This window comes from Tachysurus fulvidraco, chromosome 1 (genome assembly GCF_022655615.1).
Source record: "Tachysurus fulvidraco isolate hzauxx_2018 chromosome 1, HZAU_PFXX_2.0, whole genome shotgun sequence".
Classification (NCBI taxonomy): domain Eukaryota; kingdom Metazoa; phylum Chordata; class Actinopteri; order Siluriformes; family Bagridae; genus Tachysurus; species Tachysurus fulvidraco.
In genome coordinates, this window is record NC_062518.1 from 29,605,446 (window position 1) to 29,629,825 (window position 24,380).

Consider the following 24,380-nt stretch of genomic DNA (forward strand, 5'->3'; position numbering starts at 1 on the left):
TCTTGTAGAGAAGATGTGTCTGAAGTTTACCTCTGTAGTATAGTGTGGTAAAGGGGAAACCATTTCTGTTTGCTCAGTTTTAACTATACTGAATATATAAAATCGGACATGTTTGAGTGCTAATGTAAAGGTCGTATTGTCTACTTGATGTTACTTACTCTGTTCTCAGCTGTAAAGCTGGTTCCACCTGAAGAGAGACCTACGTGGGGCGCCTCGTTGCTGGTTATGCCGCTGCTACAGGTTCTTTCCTGCTCCGCTCTTATGGAGGCACTAACTGACCCTCAGACACAGGCAAAGAATCAAGGCCTGGCCACATCACTGCTGCAGACTATTGAGAGAGGGACAAGCAGTCCAGTTCAGGTACAGCCAGCCCTGGTCTCAACCTTCCTGCTGGTTCAGGGCTGTAAATACTAATGACTTGCTGACATGCACTTTAAGAAATGCCCTGGATTATCGGTAACGGTGCGTAGTCATGTTTGTTTTCTCTTTACCTCTACAGAACAGCACACAGCTGATTCTTCCTCTCAGCACATGGTACAGTGAGTTGCAAGTGGCCACCAGTGTGTTACGTCAAGTCTCTGCAGACCCCACGGCCGCCACCGAATGGCTCTACTCTGTTCAGTCTGCTCTTCCTCTGTGCGAACGTGTTCCTGATGCAATTCCTCTTCTGGTTACACATCTGATTCTCAGCAGTGAGGGGGAGCTCTGCAGACTGGCACTGGACACGGCAGCAGGAATCGCCGAGGCTGATCCCGCTCAGGTAGATGCTTGTTAAAATCGCAATCCAAAATGATTATGTTTGTTGTCGAGTTGCTGTATTATTAAACGGACAGCAGTGGCTCAGCAGGTAAGGCTCTGGGTTACTGAGGTTTAAGTTTCAGCACCACCATCTGACCCTGTTGGACTTTTGAGCAAGTCCCTTAACCTTCTCTGCTCAAGGTTGTATCATGGCTGACCCTGAGCTCTGACTTTCTAAGAACCTGGGATATATACGAAGGAAAGAATTTCACTGTACTGTCAGGTGACTGCGACAAATAAAGGCTTCTTCTTATAACTAGAATTAGCCAATTTGTTCGGTTAGATTAAAGGAATGTTCTTCCAGTAAAAAATTTCAGCAATAACAAGCGTCATGGTGCCAATAATTAGCCCGAATATTATCATACTCAATTAAGTAACATTTGATTTGCTGTTTAGGAATAAGCTTGTAAGATGAAATATCGGTGAAGTGTTGGTTAAGTCATTTGTCTGTGACCCCACAAGGCTGAACCTAATTCTAATCGCAGGGTTTAAGAATGAATAATATATTGAATATTGTTTTACTATATTAATAATAAAAGTTTTCAGCATATTTATATTTCCAAAGTACAAAGCTCTACTTTCGATGTTTTTTTCGCATCTGAAATATATTTTTCTGAATTGTTTGGTCCAATGCACCAAAATGCAATTTGAGACTTTATAAATTAGTACAAAAAAATATTGGCATATAATTATATAACTATTGATTGTAACGCACTTAGTGGTTCAGACTTTTACTGTGCTAAATTTGTTATGGCATTTTATCTGGCATGTGCACTCTGCAAATCAAATGCAATTTGGGATTTGTGCAGGAGGAAGTAGACTTTCATTCAAGTGTCCAAAGTTTTATTTCAGATCAAAATCAACAGATCTCATCAACAACAACATAATATGAGAGAGTTGATATCATTAGCTTATTAAATCATTCCTGGCTTAGGTACAAGAATCATTTCCATGGTTTAGATAATACAGACTCACATAACCTTTTACTCGGTCTGAAGCTGTAGAAAATTTTAACCTCATTAATATTCCAATGTGTTTGAATACTAATTATGTCAAGCACTTGCAAGCTGAATGCGGTTTGACACCCTTGTGGCATTACTAAAAAAATCTTACTGCTTAATTCTAAAGAAGGTGGCATATGAATTGAAATCATACCCAGAGACAGTATCCAGTCTTTTTATTTCTCCCCACTCTCCCATTATCCATTCTGATGCCAGAGTTGCTAGGCAACACGGTGGGGACTGAGGAATTGGAGCAGTTTGCAGTTACGGGAGAAGGAGAGATGGCATTGCAATGACACCTGCAGATTCCCCGATGGTGAATTTAGCAATGCAAGCAATTTGTGTGAGAATTGAAGCTTCTGCTCGAACAAGCCTGAGTAGATTCGGCAGTGTTTATCATACAACTCATTTTTAGAGCAATAACATTTGGGCAGTTGGAATGGAATAACGACAGTCTGTTAGGATAGAGTCGGAAATTAGGGAGATGTGACGTGAGAACTGTGATGTTTATTTGTCATGTTAAGGTTAGTGATTCGTTTGTAGTATGAAAGACAATAGGTACACATGTGAGTTTAAGCTCCAGCAACAGTCAGTTAGGTTAAGGAGTGAGAGAAACGCCATGCAGTGTAGATGTTAGTCTTTTTAGCATGGTTTAGTTTTGAATGTAGCTTTTACACATTTTGACCTCATGCTCTGGAGGTACAGAAGACACCTGAAAGCGACACATTTTCCCGGGTCCGAATGGGAATAAATATCGGCCAGCAGGAAAAAAAAATGATCATAGAAAAGAGAAACATGCTGGAGGTTTAAAAAAAGTTTTTCATTTGTCTCTGTTAGCAGTTATATTCTCTTTATGTAAATTTTGATATTTAAACTGCGTTCATGAGCCTCAAAATACAACAGAACAGGTCATGTAGTCTTCTTTGTTCAGTAATAAAGAAATGCTTCATATTCATGCCGCTTAATATTATGCAGCGGTTCCACTAGATATCTGCCCTTCTGTTTTGTCTGCTGATGTATGCTAAAGTAACGTTCTTCTTAGTGATCCTCACACCTCTGAATTAGTATGAAGTAGACAGTATCGTAAGACATTATGATGATGATAAGTGGAATTTTTTCTTTTTTTCCTTTTCACTTCTCCTCCCGTTAGCTTAGCTGGCCTCCTAAGGACTGTTAATTGGCTGTCTGCTGGGGTCAGAGGTCACGCTGTTCTCCGCAGGCTGTGTCGCTCCTCTAATTTCCTGCGGTGCAGTGCGTGTCACAGGAGCATCGTCGGGTTAATCCCTAATTCTGGGGTTAGAGCATCTAACTCTGTCTGCACTAGCCCTTAGAGAAGCTCTGTGAGGAGTGGTGATGATTGCTGGTTAGTTGTCTCAGCGATTCTGTTCATTATTAAAAAACAGAGGCCTAATAAATTTTGTTTTAAACACAAGTTAGTTTTGCACTACAGTGAGCTTTTACTCACAACAGGTTTTTACATATTGTCCAAGCGACTCTATAATTATAACCAAATTAAAGCAAAGGGATTAGTTTAACAGTTTGATTTTTAATACTGTGTTTTACCTGGATGATCAGCACCTGTCTTATGTCTTTTGAGTTGTTCATGAGTCCAATGTTTGTCCTGAGCACTTAAACTGCCTACTGTTCTTCAGGAAAATCCTTCAGGTCCTGCATATGCTGTTGACTTTTTCAGCAAACTTGCAAACGCAGACTTATGCTTAGGAAGAGCCAGGGGGTATGTAAACATTTGCACAGGATGATCAGTGTAAATTGCTGTTATTATTTCATTTGAGAAAGATATAAATATCTCATATCGATTCTGACAGTCAGTACTAAATAATAAAAAAAAAGATAAAATAATAAATAATGAAATAAAAATATTTACAATTTACACTGATCATCCTGTTCAAAAGTTTACACCCCGCCTCTGCTTTTTAATGGATCCTGTTGCCTTGTTAAGCATCAGTGAATGTTTGCATTTTGTAATAATTGTGTGTTGTCCTTCAGTTGTCCTTAGCATAGAAACATGGAGCAAAAAAACAACATATTTAGGATCAAGCATATGTATTGTGTATCGTCTGTGTAAATTCAGTTATTACTGTGTGTGTAGTATAAATATAAACATCTCTTATGTGAAATAGTGTATTCAGGGAAGAATTAAATCTAAAAAAAACCCACAATTTTTATGATCTCATTAAAAAAAAAAGATTCTGTAAGATATATGTAAATAATTGCTAGCATGTAGATGGGTAATCATTATACGGTTGTCGGTGGTATTTGCTCGGATTCTACATGGTCTGAAGATGATAGGCCGAATTTCCCAAATACTGAGCTATAAACATGTTCTTAATTAGTTTTTTCTTTCCTTTTCGTTTACCTGGAAATCGGTCTTCTTTTATCTTGCACTTGGCAGCTACCAGAGCTTAATAATATTTTGACGCTCATTTGGCTCCCTGAACATTTCCAGTTCTTCCCTCGGGCTTAAATCCTCACAGTTTTCTCAAGACTTAAAAGTCGGGTAAACACTGGCCATATGCCAACGGGTCGCATGATAAAAGCAGCTTTCATAATGTTTAAGGCATCGGAGCATCTTGATAGAAGCAGAGAAAGCGAGAGAGAGAGATCCAGAGGGATTTCAGAGCTTCTGGACGGCACTTCAAAGCCGAGTGACTGTGTGACTCGTCTCTCTGTGTTTTCTCCACACACTATGAGAGATGGATGGATTGTGACAGTCTCGCTCAGTGTAGCAGCAGTAATGATGAGGGGGAGAGAAGCGCTCGTCTTCCTGCTCCTCCTCCTCTTTCTCCTCCAGAGTGACTTCTGAGCAAACATGTCTTGCCACCAGTTGAGCTCTGTCCATCTTTCCTTCCCTTTATCTGCGAGGGATTTGTTGTTCCCCAACTGCTCCACTTTATAAATGCCTATGTGCAGATTTCCCTCGCATTTCTCTATCGTGTCATTCACCCGTTGCCGCCGCGCATTCTGCTGAGAATGCATTTCATTCCCTTTTCTCTTGACTGTCTCTCTAGCACACTCTCTATTGCTTTTCTTTTTCTGAATCCTCTCATTTGTTTTTTTCCATTTCCATTCTGTCCAGTTCTTTGTAAATGTTCTTTCTTTTGTCCTTTCTTTCCTTTTCCCCTTGTTTGTGTTTTACTTTCACACAGCTTTTTATATTCTCTCTCTCTCTCTCTCTCTCTCTCACGCAGGTCTCATGTTTGCTGCCAGTGTTGATGTATAAGCTGGGTCGAGGCTGTGACACGGCTCTGTCTCATGCTGTACTCTTCACCTTACCAAAGCTGGGAACCCACACGGTGCGTATTTTCACCCCACGTCTCTACTACAGGCTTTCCAGCAACGTCAAACGTATCTTCAGTAGAAGTGTGTAAAAGAACATATCACGGTGAAAATGAACAATAAGCACTTAACCCATAGCTAATACACAGCCAACATGCACATCCTATTGTCTTATTATTTACATGCATTCCTTCTTTTGAGGTGATCCTCTGTCAGTTTTTTGATACAGAAATAGACATGTCTGGAATGGTCTGCATTTGGGCCGTAATTATGCTTCTCTTGTTGTTATGGCAACAGCTCACCTGGTGCTGTGGGCACACGCATGAAACAGTCCACTGCTTCCCCTTGCTATTGTAATTCAGTGCTTTCTCCTGCCATGCACATTATTCATCCCTGCCCTGTGTCCACACACATGGAGCTGAGAGACACTGACATTGACTCATGATACATAAATATATGCGTGGAACATGCATAAAATAGCATGTTAATATATGATATCTGTATTTGATGGCAGTGACCTTTTTCCTGTATTTAGGGGTAAACAATGCTGTATATTTTTTTTAAGTTCAGGTTTTATAAACTAGCACGATGTCTGTTCTCCCCTAATGAAATTCGGATGTTAAGTGAGCAGTAAAGCACGCTCTTTGTGTTCCAACTCTCTGATACAGCGGATTTGTTGCCCCCACGCAAACTAAGCCTGGTTATTAAAGTGCTTTAAGGGGAATTATGGTGTTCTAGATTGCTCTAGATGGGCCTTCAGAGCTTCCTCATTATGCTGAAGCTTGTCTTTGTTCTTGCAGTTCTGTATACCGCAGGTCCTGCATGTTCTCCAGATGCTGGCCAGCTGCTCCAAGTTGAGGGCTGTGACTCTGCGGCTGCTTACTGCACTGTGGCACAAACAGGTACAGAGTGCTTATGTTAAGATCAGTTAACTGTCTCATCATGATATTTTCATTAGTAACGATTGCTGAAGGTTTATTTAATAACATTAATCATTAACTTTATATAAGAATGATTTCATTTAAGAGCTTTGTTTTGAGCACAAGCAGAAATAAATGAAATAAATGTATAAATGTGATATAAAGTGAATCAAAAGTCAAAGTCAGTCGAGTGACAAGCCACGCCTCTTCCGTGACTTTATCCAAATGAGACAAAATGATTCTCAAGTTCTCTGTGACGAGATCAAGCACGGTAAGTCACAGGCTGAAATCAGGCTCTGCAGTCTAGCAGTGTAAAATATAGACCAAAATCTCATATTATAAACTGTTGTAGAAATGACATTATTTACTTTTACTGTAGAGTGTTACCCAAATGAGGATGGGTTTCTTTCTTAGCCTGGTTCCTCTCAAGGTTTCTTCCTCATATCATCTCAGGGAGTTTTTCCTTGCTGCCATCACCTCCGGCTCGCTCATTAGGGATAGGGATAGATATATACAGTAGTATTTAAAATTTTAAGCTAATCTTTTTTTTTAATTAATTTGAAACTTTAATTGTATATATTCAATTATTTATTTTTATTCTTATTTTTTCTTCTTCCTATTATTATTATATATTTATTTCTTTTTCTCTATCTCTGTTTCCATGGGAAATGGGCTAATTGTATTGAATTGAATCATACTGTGCTTATATTTCGCCATACCAGGACTATTCTATAAAAGCTTCAGCATAATTGCTTCAACATGTACTTGGTAAAGATTGGCTTCAATAAGAAAATATTTAGTTGGATCACTTTTTAGGGCTTTACTGAGAATGTATCTGAAACATTTAACCTTAAAATGCTGACAGTGCGTAATATTGAAAAATATTATGAAATAATATTAATGTTAAAGAGCACGTTTGCACGATGTAGGCTTCTGTCATATCATGGTGTTGGATACATCAGAAAGGTATCAGACAGTTCACTAAACAGGCGACAGCTCTATTGTGTTGTCAGTGTTTTCTAGCTGATCCTCTTCTAATAAAGTTTAAACAGCGCATCATCTTTGCGTCCTCAACAAATTGTAGGTCGACTTTTCAGCTATGAGATGTGAGCTATGTCGTTGTGTCCTTGCATAAGATATAAACATATGATGTGAGTCTGGCTAGCATCTTTATTCTTGCCTTGATAGGATCAGCTGTGAGGTGAGTGTGTGGCGTTAGCAGGAAAGTCACATGATGGCATTGAGATGAATATTATTTTGCTGGGTTTCATTCGGGATTCCTCTTGTATGAAAAGTTGCTCTGTTTTCCTTTCACGCTAATTAATCTGCTTAGTAAAAATAGTTCTGCTGTCCAAAGTATAAGTAAGTTTCAGGTGATGTGTGTAATGCAGCACACACAGGTGGGGTTTGGGAGTCCATGCTACAGTGGGTACCAGATGACAACTACTTGTTTCGAAAAAGGATTTAACAAGGTTTTTTTTCTGGTTGTTACTAGTCCACCAGGATAGGCAGGAGATGAAATCTGATTGTCCCAAGTCTTCTGGCTAGTGATCTGATTTCCCCTGCATTCAGTATTGCAAAGGCCAGAATTGAGATATTGATTAACAAACAACATGATGGCTTATTATTATTATTATTACTGATATTAATAGTAGTAGTAGTAGTAGTAGTAAATTGTTATTATTGACATTTTTAGTAGTATTAGTAGCTTTAGTTTGTTATTATTAGTATTATCGTTAATTCTCGGATTATTGTAGTCAGAGATTCAATATGTGAGCTGTCCTTATGACTTGTGTAATAAAGCAGTTTCTCAAAAGCATAGATGCAAATGAAATGACCCTGATTTTATTTTTGTACCTTTAAATCTTTGAAAAGTTGACTGAATGATTAACATGGCTACAGAATCCTTTAAAATCTAACAAATAAAAAAGATAATTGGTAGTCTGTAATGGTCTTGTGTGTGTGTGTGTGTGTGTGTGTGTGTGTGTGTGTGTGTGTGTGTGTGTGTGTGTGTGTATGTGTGTGTGTATGTGTGTGTGCGTGCGTGCGTTCAGGATCGTGTGTATCCAGACTTGCAGAAGCTAATGGCACTGCTGGAGAAATCCTCAGTTGTGGTGGGGAAGGAGGTTCAATGGGAGCAGATTCTGGCCAGAGCTGCATGTGTGCGGGACATCTGCAGAGAGAGGTCCTTCATACACTTAACACACTAACCCACACTGCGCTCACATTTCGTCTCCATTTCATCAAACCACTAGTCTCCGTTTCCAGATGACTCTGAGAACCGTCACAGTTGGTTAAGTACTCCTATAGCAAGCAGGGAAGACGGTATTCCACATACACACTGTGGTACACGCTGTCGGATCACATAACCACATAATGGGCTGGAAGACATTATAAGATTCTCCCGAACACAAGACGGGAATTAGCACTGTCAGTTGAGCGCTTTCCCAATGGGACACTTTCCCGGGTGTAGTCAGATTCCTCACCAATCAAATAACATGTGCAGCTTGCTGAGTTCCCAGGTGTTATTATATTTCTCCTGATTGTTTCCCAGAGTCAGCATTCTTCACCTTCTAATCTGTGTTCACCATCTGACTGTGATCACCATGAGACACCTGAGGGATTAAGCCTGGGAAGAGAACTGTAGGACAAAGTGAAATAAATGTATTTGATGTACTTTGTCTCACTGCCACGGCCAACACCACTTAATCAGATCTGCTTGAATCCATATGTATTTATTTATGTTCAAGTCTTTGTGGCACGTTTAATATAATCAGTGTCTGCTGGATGATTGTTTAAGTAGATGTCTATTCCTTTGCAGTTCTTTTTTGATTGTAAAGTCAGTGGAATATAGTATTTAGGGCTGTTTCGTTCATCATATATTATGAATTCTATGAGTCAAGAGGGAAAAATATCTGCCTTTTGGCAAACCTGTAAATCACAGGTTGTGCTGGCGGCGTATATTGTATGTCAGCTGAATTACATCAAACGTCACAGTGCAACATTAGGCACGAAACGAGTCTGAGTGCGCATTGACGAGCGAGTGCCTGCAGTCAATCAGGAACGAGAGTGAGTGAGAAAATCCAGTGTGACACTATAATAAAACAAATAGGAGAGAGAGAGAGAGAGAGAGAGAGAGAGAGATGGTGATAATATCATAAGAAGATTGAGGGTAATGGATATATAGCATTATTTATTTATTTATTTATTTTACTTGACACTGTTGATGTCATTGATGTTTTGGTATAATACATAATGTGTCTTCCTGTGATGCGAAGACAGAAAGATTGTATAAATCTTATTTCCGAAACATTTGCCAACGATTTGCTCAAACATGGTGTATTACTTTAGAGAGTGGTTTGGAAGAGCATAATGCACATGCAACAGATGTCATTAGTTTACATTCACATTACAGAATCTGCAAAATGTTAATAATTTAAAAAAATAGCTGAATTCTTGTGTAAGGAGGTACAGTATGAATTACTTTTGTGTAACAGCAGCTATGAGCTCTGAGAATAAGTCCTGCTGTAGTATAAATGAGCGATTTATATAAATGCACTCGTTTTACTAATGTATTGTTTCTATAGTATGAGCTCAGCATTTCCCCCATGAGAAAGTCTTCAGGACAGAGAAGTTTGCGCTCTCGAATTTTGTTTTGTTTTTAATCTGTTTGAAAGGTAAGGAGTTGAATTAGAACTCCTTAGAAAGGCAAATTAGTCCAAGATGAAAAGGAATGACCCTGTTTCGACATTCAGGAGTGTATTGCTTTGTTTTCACAGTGATCACTAGGCTTGTTGTGTATGAGTCTTAGCCAAAACTTACTGATGCACTGTTGGCATCGTGGCACAGTTTGCAAATGCAAATGAAATGTTGGTGGTTGACTCATCGGACATTCAAGGGCAGATTCTTAAGACGTGAGAAAATAGGGGACATCTAATGAAATCTTTTTTGTTCTAATCTATGTAATGCTAAATCATTCTTTGGTAGTAACTGATTTATGAAATATGACTAATTAATGATTAGCTGTCTACAAATGTCTCCAGTTCCCAGTTGTTTTTATTCCTTAACACATCAGCTTCTGTTGTTAAAATGGTGTTAACTAGATGATTAGCTGAGTCTTGTGGACTTTCAGGATCACTTCATACCTCTGTACTTTCCACAAACACGAGAAGATATAATGCATATAATTAACTGTGCAAAAGACACAAATTTTTAATACACACCAAGGCCTTTGGAAAATCTGTGCATTTGAGGTGTATCGAGGTTTTGGTGACGTGTGCAGTGCATTTGTTCCTTTAAACATTAAATTCAGCAAGTTCTCTTAAGTTACAACATAAAATACTTTGTTTTATATTTTACCCATAATACTTATTGGGTAATCATCCAGTAGGGTCATTTGGAAACCTGTAGTGGAAATGCTGTGGTCTTCTCATGCAGTGGTGTTCTTCATGATCAAGGTAAATAGGGATAAGATGACATTACTGCTTCTTAGATCTGGCAGGAAATCCTTTCAGAAAGAATAACACACATGGGCACACAGTTACTACTAGACTGTTACTACTTTGTACCCGTTAAGAAGCAGTTCCAGCCAATCAGGATGTCTGCTCGACTGCATCTGATAACACTTTATTGATTTCAAGAAATTTGAGCATTCCAGCAGCAACAGGACAAGAAGCAAAATAAAAGTAATATGATGGCAAGAGATTGTCATCTCTAAATTGCTTGTGGTTTGTAAGTGTGATGTGAGTTGTGCTCTTTGGTGAGTTGCCACTTCATCTAGGGTGTGTCCCCCACCCCAAGTCCCCCTGGATAGACTTCAGGCTCTGTACAGGATAGGCACTACAGGAAATACAGTAAACGTAATAATCAGTAAACCTATACAGTATGAATAATATACCTCTATAGCTATGCTAAGGTGCAAGACGAATATTGAGCTGTTATGTAGTTCTATATCATGTTATATTCGTGTATACAGTATTATCCATAGATGAGATATTTATCCATAATTGATGGTAGTCGGTATGGTACCAAAGCAAGTAAAGGACCATATTCATATACATGCATACATACATACATACATACATACATACATACATACATACATGCATACATGCATACATACATACATACATACATACATACATACATACACACTGTGAACTATATATATATATATATCTTGAACTATATTAATTTTCTATTTCTCTTTATGTTTACCTTCTGTTCTATGTTTATGTTCTGTAAAGCTGCTTTGAGACAAAGCTCATTGTAAAAATCACTATACAAATAAACTTGAATTGAATTGAATTGAAAATTTAATTCAGAATAGCAGCAGTCTGGATGACTCTAGCATGTCTCAGAGTAGAATAACGCTATAATATTCCTCTTTACCATTAATGCATGTATAAAAACATCTGATGCTAACAGACATTATGATTTTTTCAAGAGTGCACTGTAAATGATCAATCGTTGTCTTTAGTTAACACACTGAAACTACAGTTTTTTGTTATGACTTGGGTAAAGATTATAATGCAAATGTTTACAATGATAATGAACTTGAACCTATAGACACTGCTGTATATCTGTTACCTACATGTTGTATTTATTTTTTTTTCTTTGTTCCACTAGACCATACCAACACGGAGGAGACATGTTAGCAGCCATCACAGACATGCTGACTCAGTGCTCCCTGAAGGACCAGGCCACTCCAGCAGCACTGGCGCTGCAGGGCCTCCAAGAGCTGTGCAGAGCTGAGGTTGGAAATCCAGCTCCTATCCTACATAAGTTATACTTCTGGTTTACCTTAGACAACTCACATCAGGCTTTGGTCAGCAAATATTGTCCAGAATTAGGGATAAAACATGGTGAGGCAGCTTTCAGTTATTATGCTGAACTCAGCTTGAATAAAGTCCCAGAAGATATCTCTCTCTCTCTCTCTCTCTCTCTCTCTCTCTCTCTCTCTCTCTCTCTCTCTCTCTCTCTCTCTCTCTCTCTCTCTCTCTCTCTCTCTCTCTCTCTCTCTCTCTCTCTCTCTCTCTCTCTGAATGAGAAGTTCATGGGTAAATTCAGCCAGTGGGATAGGAATTAGACCAGTGTCGTCATCTGGGTTGCCTGAAAACCGATTAGGCTAAAAAGTGGTACCTAGAGTAATGTAACAAATAGTGATCTAGCTTGATGTAAAAGCAGTAAGTGCATTAATATTTTACTCATAATTGTACTATCATATCACTTAATGTACTGTACTGACATCAGAATATCCTTGTACTGTAAGTCCATTACCTTCCATATGATGTTATTAACAGACTTACACATGCCTGTGAAAAAACAGCCTATAAACAGTGTTTATATTTATGATGCTATAAACATAGATGTGTGTTGAATACATCTGATTAATATAATAGCCTATAAACAGCGTTGATATTAATGGTGCTGTAAGTGTGTGTGTGTGTGTGTGTGTGTGTGTGTGTGTGTGTGTGTGTGTGTGTGTGTGTGTGTGTGTGATAGTTAGATCAGATAAATCTAGTTATGGTATTAAGGAGTCTGAAGGCTTGAACAAAGAAATTGTCACATAGTCTGCTTTTGAGAGCCCAAATGCTTTGGTTAAGATGGCCAGTTATTCATTTATACTAATTAATCTAATTAGTAAAAATAAATCCGCTTAGCCACATGCTTCCTGAGACGATGTTTGTCAGTATTCAGAAGTTTTTTTTTATAGTTAAGGTGCAGTGCACCAATGTGAAGTGCATTATTATACATACAAAGTCGGAATATTTTTCTATTGAGAGAAAAAAATGCTCTGACACATAATCCGCTTATCATGCATACCTGGGATTGTGATTTGTCCACACATGCTGAAATGTTTCACTCTGCACTATATCTTGTAGCATCAGTTAAAACTGCCATTTACAGGAGAGGATTTATGCATCTATGTTCAAGGTCCTTTTTTTAGGAGGGATTCTTTACTACTACACTGTATAGCTTAATGTTTATGGAAACCATACAGTTACACTTATATGTGCTTGTTGATCTTCCACTTCCACTCCTCTGGGAAAGTTCAGTCAGTTTACTAGAGCATTAATGAGGTCAGGTTCTGATGTTGTGTGAGGAGGTCTGGCGTGTAGTCAGTGTTCCATTCCAAACATGTTCACTGGGTTTGAGGTCAGGGCTGTGTGCAGGACACTCGAGTTTGACCAAGGTTTATGAACACTGGAACACTACATCTTCATGGAGCACATTGTGCACAGGGACATTGTCATACTGGAACAGGGTTGGTCCTCTTAGTTCCACTGAAGGGAAGTCTTAATACCATAGCATGCAAAGATATTTTAGACAATTGTGTGCTTCCAACTTTATGGTAACAGTTTAGAGTAGAATCACTGTGATAATCAAGTGTCCACATACTTTTGGTCATACTGGTAATATTAATCTCATATGTAACATGCAACATTTAGGTGTGAAGTGTATGGTCTTTTACTGCATAAATTATACCCTTATTATTCACTATCCTACTTCTGTTCTGGTAACGTAATCCAGGTGGTCGATTTAGGCTCCACGTGGAAGGCGCTTTCTCCCAAACTGAGCTGTGAGACGAGGCCACTGGTGTTAAAGGCAGTAGCTGAGCTTCTCTCACTGGTTCCCTCGCTGCACGTCAAAACAGAGCAATATGAGGTCAGGCTGCTTTTTTATTACTTTAGCGATCTTTTATATCCATGTGTACTTTACTGTGTAATTCTGTGCTACAGCACAGTGAAAAATGGTCTCGATGTTTGTTCAATTGTGTTCTCTAGAATTTTAAAAGCGAAGTGGTCAGTGTTCTGTGGAGCTACACTCTGAGTCAGGTATGAGTCAGTATATTTCTGTTTTGTAGTTATATATATATATTTATGATTTCTATAATTCTCTAGTATTCTTTAAAACATTAAATGAATTGTGTGGTGTTTAAAATAGCTACTGCTTGTATTGGGTACCTTTTTCAGGATGCAGAGGTTGCTAGCAGTGGCTACAGAGCCCTGTCTGAATTCCCAGAATCCTCTCATTCCATCTTGCACCTTCCTGAGCCAGTATGTACTTACTTACCAAATTTACAGTTTTAGGGCATTAGGGTAGAATAGGTTTTATACGTTCCTCACGTTTTCTTTGGTTAAACTCACAGGCCAGACCAGAAGGGAAGCAGCCATGTGATCAGGATGAGGCTGAGGAAGAGAAGGAGAATGAAGAAGACCTCACAGTTCCAGGCTCTTCATACATTAAGCTTGTTGGTCTCGCACTACGCCCAGTTTTACCAGGTATGATATCTTTTGCAAGCTCTGTAATCCAGATCATACTGTATTTACTTAAAGTTCACAAGATTGGTATCACCCAATGGGGAAAAGTATCACATTATTGAAGCATTTTCACACGCAGTTTGTTTGCAGTAAAATCCGAGTTTGATTTTTCCAGGATAGGTCAGTAGTTCAGTAGAAATAGCAATACTGGACACTTCATATTGGCTCTCATCAAGAATTTTAACTAGTATTTAATAGTAATCTTAATCTGTTTCAGTGGAATAAGTATTAGGAATAACATGGCAGTACTAGCATTATATTAACATGAAGTTTATATACAATTGTAATAAGTTGACATGATTTGAGTTTAACTTGAGGACATCTTTTCACAAATGTCTATGTGCATTATTTGACTCCCAAACTCAGTACTCCCAAAGGCAAACGGATGCTCCACGAAGCACTGAGTTTGGGAGTCAAATGATGCACATAGACATTTGTAAAACGATGTTCTTTGCCCATTCTTCTTGCTCAAAAGCTTCCAAATCATGAGGTTTTATGGCTTTCATGCTGCAAATGCTTTCTTTAAATCATACGAAAGATTTTCTATAGGATTTTAATCTGGAGACTGAGAAGGCCTCTTGAGGACTTTCCAGGAATGATTCCTTAATAAAGCTTTGGTTGTCTTAAAAGTGTGCTTGGGATCATTGTCTTGATGTAGAGTCCAATTTGTTACCAAGGTTCAAGTTCAAAACATTCGTCCTCAAAATGGCTTGGTATTTCTGTTAATCCATGAGATGCCCATTAGACAATTCATACATCCCCCATTTATGTGCTTGACCTTAAAGATAGGCTTCTAGTTATAAAGTTCTCCTTTCTTGTGCCTGACAAACCGCCCTATCCAAATCCCCTCGGGCATATTTCAGTTGACCCTTCTTGCACATCTTGTTCAGGAGTTGTGTGCATTATGAAGTGTTTGGTTAAGTGATCTTATGGTTGCCACTGACACATTTGTCTCAGACCTCATCAGGTCATCATGTAAATCTTTAGCAGTAACACAAGGGGTAATTTTTTGTTGTTCTAATAAGAGCTAAGGCCTCTTGTTGAAAATTTGGGCTTTCCTTTATGGCCAGGCAGGTTTGCCGCTCTGCCTTGAGTTTTGAACTTCAGTTCAGTGCTCCCATTGATTAGTTCTTGTTTATTTGCCAAACCATTCAACTGATATAGACTCCAAGCAAAACATAAACTGCAGAAGCATTCTAAATTCTTATGCTGTTTTGGGGGCTTGAGTATTTGTGCAACACACACAAGAACATATATTATATTATAGATCATCATGGATACAATTTATGTAGCCATTTATGTTGCTCTTCAGAATTGGAAAGCTTTTACTCTCCACCTGGATACTTAAACCTACAGATTGCAGTTAAATACCAGTTCAGCCACTTTGTGTTATATAATTTATGCTGTTAGCTGGAGTCAACCCACACCGGCATACACTAGGGATTTTGTACATGTACATTTCTGTTCTCTCCCTCTCGCTCTCGCTCTCCCTCTCTCCACCTTTTTGATATTCTGTTGGCCATCTGCTTAAACTGTTTTGAAGCCATTTCTAGGAAAAGGACTGTGGCCACACCTACTGTTTTGTATGGCCTAGAAAAAAAATGCATGTTGTTCCAGTAGAAGAGATTATCAACATGATATATTACAGACAACGGATCCATCACACCCATATGATGTGTGCCTTCACCGAAGTTGCAAAGCACGCAATTGTGTCTTTGCATACTGTTACAAGATTTCTCTTCATTAGAACTAAGAGACCCAGACATGTTCTAGCATAATACCACAACATGAGTACCATTGAAAACATGATTTGCCAAAGTTGGTGTGGGTGTCCTGCACAAGTCCTGACCTCAGCCCCACTGAATACTTTTGGGATGAATTGGAACATGCACCTCTGACCTCCTCAACCAACATCTACACCTGACTCACTAATACCTTTTGGCTGATTGAGCACAAATCCTTACAACCATGCTCCAAAATCTGGTGGAAAGCCTTCCCAGAAGAATGGAGGTTAATTTAACAGCAAACACAAACACTTGGTCAGATATTGTGTATAAATGGTCCTAACTGAATTAAAAGTAGGATATGTTAAAACCAACAACAGACATCGTAGGTGTGTGTGCTTTATTTAGGAAATAGCTTTGATGTTTCGTATTTTCAGATCTCATTAGCATTTATAAACTTCTTAATCTGCAAAAAACCTCTCAGATTTTATTCCCCTTAATAAAAGCCTGGAGAAAAATCACTTTATATCAGATGATAGGAAATACTCTGTGAACATATCAGTTGGCATATGTCTCTGAGGATAATTCTAACATCTATAGTCATAATATGGATATTGCAGAGCTTTGGTAACTACCTCATTCTATTGCTATGTTATTTTTCTTCTTAGCTGTACATATTCTTGCTATTTATTCAAATGTGACATATTGCATGTTTGTGAAACACATTGCACCTTGCCTGAGATCTTGTTCTCTCCCTGTATAGTTTGGTTATATAGTTTTTTTTATAGTTTATACACTAAAACCGACTAACAAACATCTGTTTCCTTAAAATGCTCAATGTTGATGAGGTATTTATTTTATGTGGGAGTCAGAAATAGGAGTAATTCAACTAAAGTGGAACATAAAAGATTTGTCCCATTATATTACTTGAGGGACAGCTGAAAATTCGTATTAATTCTGAATGAACACTTAATTTTGTAATCAAGCTGTGATTTATATTCATTTGGCATGCCAATATTTGTCACATAACAAGTGTGGAGACCTGAATACACACTGGAACTAACGATTTCAAATCTTTATATAGCTGACAGGTGAAAATGTTTAATAGTTTAATGTGAAAAAGTTTCATTAGAAAAAAGTAAATGTTTTATGTCTTTGCTATTGGTACAGTACAATGTATATCTGAAATCTCCAAAAGATAAAAAAACAACAACTGTGTTTCAATGTTAAATGTGTACCATTCAAACAACTCCACTGACTACATTTCTTTCATATTAGCTACATAGGACATGACTTTACTAAGTAAGCTGGTCAAGCTGAAAATCCCTTTAGCTTGAATGGATAATAAAGCCATGGTTAAGGTGGTTATGGTTCTGCTCTAGTGACCGGAACACTGAGACTGGCTGAGGGTCAGTATTGGGGCCCATGAGCAAGACCCTTAACCCTGAGCTGTTCAGCTTGGATTGAATTCTGCCTCACTTGGCATAGGATGGAGGGGATCTACCGTACAGTATAGGGAAATAAACATGGTGTGTTTTATAAAAAAAATAAATAAATAAAAATGTTCTTGAACACATTACCACTTTTGACCAGTACACTGGTGTGCAAATAAACGTTTCAGTATAAACAAATTATATTTTTATTGCTGCAAGTCTTATATAAAATGAATCAGGGCATTCTCTGTTGAGAACTTTAAAACCAGCTTAAGTAAAAACAAGAAATATTTATTAAAAGTCTACAAATTCCTAAAGACCTTGGTGGTTCCTTTCATATGAATCATTAATCACCACTGTTCAAAACAGGCCAAATTCTGTTTTTAGCTTCTGGTAAAAAGTCGAAAACGTAGGCCAATATTACTGAATTCACCTAATAGTCCGATACTAAGGATCTGGAAAACATCCTAAACAATGTCCTTTTTTAAGACCCATTTAGAAATGCATTCTACATGTCATCTGTGCTGACATGTTAACGATGACGCCTCCAAATTTTCTTTTATGCTACAATAAGATTTGTGGAATGATTGATTGCTGTAAAATACACTGACACAATTTCATTTCCTGATTTAATGAATAGGTATGGTTTTAAATAAACCACTAACCTCTGTCACAATTTGTAACGTTTACTGAGTATTTGGAAGAAGAAGAAAAAAGACTTTGTTTTTTTACTCTAAAAACCAGTGAAGAAAGTCTTCAGCGTTTCCTCTTTGTCTGAAAAGAGTGTGATTGCTGTACGCCAGTGAGGTCAGTAACATTCCCCTTGTCAGTGAGTAATTCCCTCTATACCACATGTTCATTCACCCAATAACAGTCTTTTTGTTTTCCACTTTAATCCTAAACATCTTATGCTGAGCTTAGGGTTCAGCATCTGACACCACAGACTTGCAGGAACAGGTTAAGATCTGTCAGCAAAGAGACATGAAAGATCTGATCATGTCCAGAGAGTGTGTGTGAGACATGTAAGAATGTGCTGAGTAGACAAGAATGAAGAGAATTTTCAAATGACTTTGGATTATTTTTAACTTTAATCGGTTAGCCTGCTTTTTCTGCAACTGAATATTTACTTATCTGTAAAATAAATACCACTTTTTCTGAATATTAATTTAACAACTCCTACATCAACAGCACTCGAGACCTTCCTAACAGCTCTTATGAGACAAGAAATGAGCCATATACCCCGCGGAGTGTACCATTTAGCCCTGAGAGGTGTTAACCTGCGCTCTGACCAAGGCAAAACTGTCGCTGGAGTTCCTGCCTTCATGCTGAAAACGTATGAGAAGAACAAGCAGCCAGGTCTGAAACCTGGTCTTGCAGGTACGGCTACTGATATTTGGATATCATATCGTATATAAAAGAAAAGCTCACACTGATCAAATAGTGTGGGGGAAAAAAATCCCAAAACTTTAAGTAATAGTCACTGATATGTTTTTTGATCATTTACTAGCAGATCTTGTCTAATCTCTAAACACACAGTGGTCCTGAGGACAGAAGTCTTTAAATGATATGTGACGATATCATGAGAACAACAGGCTTCCACAGACTTTTAAGCAGTAATGACTTTTTATTTGTTTCAGCCGGTTTGCTGCTCTGTTACGACCTCCCTGTCCAAACTGACAGAGACGGACGACCAATTACCCGCTTTATGGTCAGCAGAGGGCGGAGCTTCCAGCAGATGTTAACTACCCTCATCCATGAGGTAGAACACCTGTTGCTTTATAAAATAAAAGATACACTATACACAATTCATGAATACTGCAACATTTATGATGTATGATATAACATAATATGAAAACTCAAGAAGCTTTTATTGTATTTTTAACCATATATAGCTGAAGCAGCACATGGTGAAATTAAACATTTCTCCAGGACCATGATGGTACATAGAACAACACAGAGCTACTTAGAACAACACAGAGCTACTTAGAACAACACAGAGCTACATAGAACAACACAGAACTACAGACTTAAAGTACATTGTCCTAGCCACATAAAGTGCATCGTGTGCAAGATAAAAGAAAACAATACAAAACATTATAGGACAAATACACAAAATAGCACTGACCAGTGTACATACTGAATATTATACAGTACAATGTGCAAACATAGAGGATTCTGAACAAATGGGGTTCTAGTAAAAATATATACACTTGTATAATAGCAGAAGTTGGAAGAGGTTTTGAATTGTGGTGTGTCGTTCTGGTCCTGCATTTAGTACCATTTCACAGCAGTTTGTGTCTTTCACTAGCTTAGATTCAGTTCAATAAATAGGTAAATTGCACAAATCAAATGCTAAAAAATTGTTGTATTCCATATTTATTACACTTTTTATAATTCTGAAATCTAATTGGCCAGATGGTGTTTATTTAATTTTTTCTAACATGATGATGATAATAATAATAATAATAATAATAATAATAATAATAATAATAATAGGGGGGGCACGGTGGCTTAGTGGGTAGCACGTTCGCCTCACACCGCCAGGGTCGGGGTTCGATTCCCGCCTCCGCCTTGTGTGTGTGGAGTTTGCATGTTCTTCCCGTGCCTCAGGGGTTTCCTCCAGGTACTCCGGTTTCCTCCCCCGGTCCAAAGACATGCATGGTAGGTTGATTGGCATCTCTGGAAAATTGTCCGTAGTGTGTGAGTGTGTGAGTGAATGAGAGTGTGTGTGTGCCCTGCGATGGGTTGGCACTCTGTCCAGGGTGTATCCTGCCTTGATGCCCGATGATGCCTGAGATAGGCACAGGCTCCCCGATAGCCGAGAAGTTTGGATAAGCGGTAGAAAATGAGTGAATGAATGAATAATAATAATAATAATAATAATAATAAACCTTCTTAATAATCCTTTTGCTTCATAGGCTTCAGTGCTTCTTTTATTCAGGTTGAGTCACGACAGCATCTTTTTTTTTCTTGTTGCTTCAGGGAGCTTCGACTTAGCCATTATTGTTCAGGTTGAAATTTAAGCTATCATCTAATAAGAAAACTAAAAAAAAAAGTAGAGAAAAACGTAATTAAGAAAAGTGTTGTTTTGTTTTTTAAGAAAACTAAAAAAAAGATTTCTCTGGCTTTGATGTAATGTCAATAAAGAAACAGGAAAGTCTGTTTACAAGCACTGGAGTAATGCAAATAACCAATCTTTAAAACCAAGGTGAACAGAAAAGCATCACATGGTCCTTTTCCAGCCTTTACCTGCACAGTTTTGAATCTGTGCCCACTGTAGCCTCAAATTTCAGTTTCTTGGCAGGCGGGAGGGAAACTGATTGTGATCTTCTGTTGTAGCTCATCCAGCTTAACTGTTGGTATGATGCTTTACTGCTTCCCTTGGCTATGAGTAATGAGTGGGTTATCTGAGTTACTGTAACCTTACTGTAAGTGCAAAACAGGCTATTTCACTCAGATCTCTCTCTCTTTCTCTCTTATCAACATGATGTTCAAACTCTACCTGACAGGAGATCAGTAGTTTTTAAAGTAGTCAAACCAGCCTGCCTGACACCAACAGCCATGCAACAGTCAACATGGCAGAGATCACTTTTCTTCATTTTGACATTTGAAATGAACATCTGAAGCTATTGACCTGTATCGTTCTATAGCGACCTGTATCGTTCTATAGCAACATGATTGGCTGACTGGATAATTGTGTGTAGGTGTTGAGGTGTTCCTATTAAAATGGCTGGTGAGCATGTGTCACATGTTTATTAACTAATTTTACATTCTATTTACGCTATGAATAGAGTCAGTCCTCTAAGCTGGTAACTTGTTTCCCAAATGCACTGTTTCCAAAATGTGAGCTCTGTAATGTAAGGTAAATGTAATTTTATCCCATATCTCTTCATGTCAGTCATCTTCCTTCTTTCCGTCTCTTTCAGGTGAACATCCAGCCTTCAGAGTGGCACCGCTCCCTTCTCCTGCCTCAGGCATGGCGTGGCTTTATGAGCCGGGCATACCATGCTGTGCTACAGGTGTGTGTGTGTGTGTGTGTGTGTATTTTTTATTTATATATATATATATATATATATATATAAATAAAATGTGTGAGAGAGATAGAGATATATTGTTTGTGTTGTGTTTGGACCTCTTTAAGTCGATCACTCAGTACTCCATCAATCATTTTCCTAAACACACATCAACTACAACATCAAAGAAGCAAACACAGCTGAAAGCTGAGCATACATCCAATTGTATTTAATTACTGCTCAGTGTCATCAGGAAGAGGAAAGCTTTCAGTGCACCAGTGCAGACACGAAAAGCGTTTTCAATCGAAGTGAAATACCTACAGATCCTCTATTTTTAAACATTTGTTTTCAGACATTGGGGTTTTTCATGAAAGACCCCAGTCATATACTAATACTGCAAATGTTACGGTAAAATTCACTTTTCCTTAGCAGCTTATCTCGGAAGGTTTTTAACCCCGGTGTATTAATTATTTTGAGAGTAGAAGCCCCAGGGTTTGGATTTACAAAGCGTCTCAGATTAGCTATCTTGCTTGAGGATTTTTAAGCACACATAAGTGCTGCTGTCTTATGCACTTTTTAAAACCCCATCTGCTGCTTTATAGACTCTACTTGAGCTATAAGCTTTGCAGCTCATAATATTGTGCACCCATCTGCTTGCTGATTGCCAGCTAGACAAGGAGACGGGGCTTCTAATGGCTCACTCTGCAATGCTTGAGAAGCACTTATTCCATGTGTTAAGCTTGTAGTCAACATCTTACATCAGGGCAATTAATGAGTTTGTTGTTTGCAAAGGATTCAGTGTTTGTGGCGATTACTAAGATTGCTGCTCTCTTAGGGGCGTAAGGCCGAGCTGGAAATGCTGCAAAAGCAAGAGAAAGAGAGTCCAGAGGAGCTGCAGTATAAACAGCACTGTGCCTGGCTCTGGTGAGTCTGTGATTGTGCAATACACACACACACACACACACACACACACACACACACACACACAAAAAAAAAGCATGAATGACTTACTTTCACCATGCCATTCATTACAATCCATTATTCCTAACATTAAGCCTTCTCATCCTTACCTCAATTATTCAGAGCAGGCTGACCTTCAGGAACTTGTAAAAACATACATGAATCTACAATAAATGATTGAGCTGTACCTGCTGTTGCCATGCTAGAAGCAATAATGAATTAATTTCTGTTAGCTCTATTTAAGAGTTTACATTTTATAGGTGTTTTCACACACTTCAAAAAGCAAACACTATATCAACCTTAAGAAGTCTCTCCTACAAACACATAATATAGTTGCTTTCTCTCCATGCTTATATCTCTTTGTGCTATCAGATGTCAACAATGTTCTTTCAGCCATGCAATCTGGTAGCACATTGTACTCAAATAGCCCATGATTCCATTTTGGTATAACAGTTTCAGATTGTTTCCTTCAGAACAAACCCCACTGGTTGGATACATGCATGTTATGGAAATTTGAAGAGGAAAAAAAAACAATCTAATCCAGCTAAACTAAAATGAATCCATCGAAGGATGCGTTTCATAAATTGTTTATCGAAATGACCAACACTTTGACATTTAAGTTCACATAACATTGGAGATTTGTGGGTTCTTTAAATTTTATTTATGTATAGCATTATGAATTTCTTTCCTTTCTGTAGCTATTAAACAATATTAGGCTATTGGTCACTGGACAAGATCTGACTCCAAAGACAGAGGTGCCTAATGAAGAATGGCTTAGGGTGTGGAGTAATGGGGATTTGTAGATAAGAAGGGTGGAGGAGGAGAAAATGTTAGTGGTGTATTGAAGTAGTGTGCAGTGGTGTGTTACCTTGACTCTTAAATCATTGCCTGTAGGGATGAAAGCTTGACCTGTGTGTCTACATTGTGCAGTGAATCAGCTCTCCTTTGCTCTCTCCCTCTCTTCAGGGTCAGGGACCAGCTGACTGATGTGGTGAAGGCTGCAGCCAAGTGAGTAACAGAGGCTAATGCTGTCCTTCCCCCTTTTAGTAACTTCTCTCTCTAAGCCTCATTTGCTGCCTGTGTCTTAGTCCTAAGCTACCCCCATGCACAAATGAAACCAATTTTTAGCCTAAGTAGGGATTTTAATATTGAATTCTCATTAGTGAGTCAGAAGAGTCAGTCTAAAATAAAAAATAAAAACCTGCATGCTGTATAAGTAGCGAATGTGCACTGGCTCAGTAGGAAATTCAGTAGCAGAACAAAGGCAAATTGCTATATCATTAGTGATTAGACATAAAGTCTTAGTTAGTCAGGGACAGTAAACTATATTACGTGTGTGTTTCAGGGACAGTCCAGTGGTCCAGGGCAACTGCATCCTTGCTTTAAGTGGTCTCGCTGTTGTTCTGAGCCGCCACGAAAGCAGCCTTCCTGCCCAGAGTGATGGACAAGTTAAGGTACAGTAAGGACACACTGTGATCACTGCTTCTTTCTTCGTTCATCAGGCAAGAGGTGGGATGACACCTTGGATAGAACAGCAGGATAAACCTTTTATTCCAACATCATTTACTCTATGAATTTTCTTTTTTATTTCTGAGTTTGTTTATAAGCTTGTATGTTCATAAACCAGTCAAAAGAACTTATTTAGTATTATATAGTGATGCTAGTGACTTTTGTTTCTGCAGGTTGGCCCAGAGATCTTACCCAGTGCCCACTGGCTGTCAATGGTGATCGACACTCTCCTTAGCATCGTGAGCAGCAGCAGTCGGCCCAAAGGACAAGTTTTCCCCTGGTTTGTTCATGTAAGTATTGCACCGATACTAAATATACCAATTAACCACTCGTCAACTTTCCCAAAAGGAAAACCATACTTTAATATGAATCAGCCCAATGTTGGTGTTTCTCTGCCCCAC

General features: G+C 38.4%; 1 protein-coding gene across 3 annotated transcripts in view; it reads left to right on the top strand.

The window, feature by feature from the left end:
• focad (focadhesin) overlaps positions 1–24,380 on the top strand; it is a 58,001-nt gene that overhangs the window by 21,593 nt on the left and 12,028 nt on the right. For all 3 annotated transcript variants that reach the window (XM_047810492.1, XM_047810487.1, XM_047810498.1), the window contains 17 exons: positions 170–360; positions 500–760; positions 5,009–5,113; positions 5,897–5,998; positions 8,071–8,201; positions 11,645–11,771; positions 13,550–13,684; positions 13,804–13,854; positions 13,993–14,076; positions 14,169–14,301; positions 18,686–18,874; positions 19,135–19,256; positions 21,424–21,516; positions 22,346–22,434; positions 23,437–23,478; positions 23,816–23,924; positions 24,153–24,269. In XM_047810492.1, the coding sequence (XP_047666448.1) occupies positions 170–360; positions 500–760; positions 5,009–5,113; positions 5,897–5,998; positions 8,071–8,201; positions 11,645–11,771; positions 13,550–13,684; positions 13,804–13,854; positions 13,993–14,076; positions 14,169–14,301; positions 18,686–18,874; positions 19,135–19,256; positions 21,424–21,516; positions 22,346–22,434; positions 23,437–23,478; positions 23,816–23,924; positions 24,153–24,269 (2,081 nt within the window). The remainder of the gene's footprint in view (positions 1–169; positions 361–499; positions 761–5,008; positions 5,114–5,896; positions 5,999–8,070; positions 8,202–11,644; positions 11,772–13,549; positions 13,685–13,803; positions 13,855–13,992; positions 14,077–14,168; positions 14,302–18,685; positions 18,875–19,134; positions 19,257–21,423; positions 21,517–22,345; positions 22,435–23,436; positions 23,479–23,815; positions 23,925–24,152; positions 24,270–24,380) is intronic.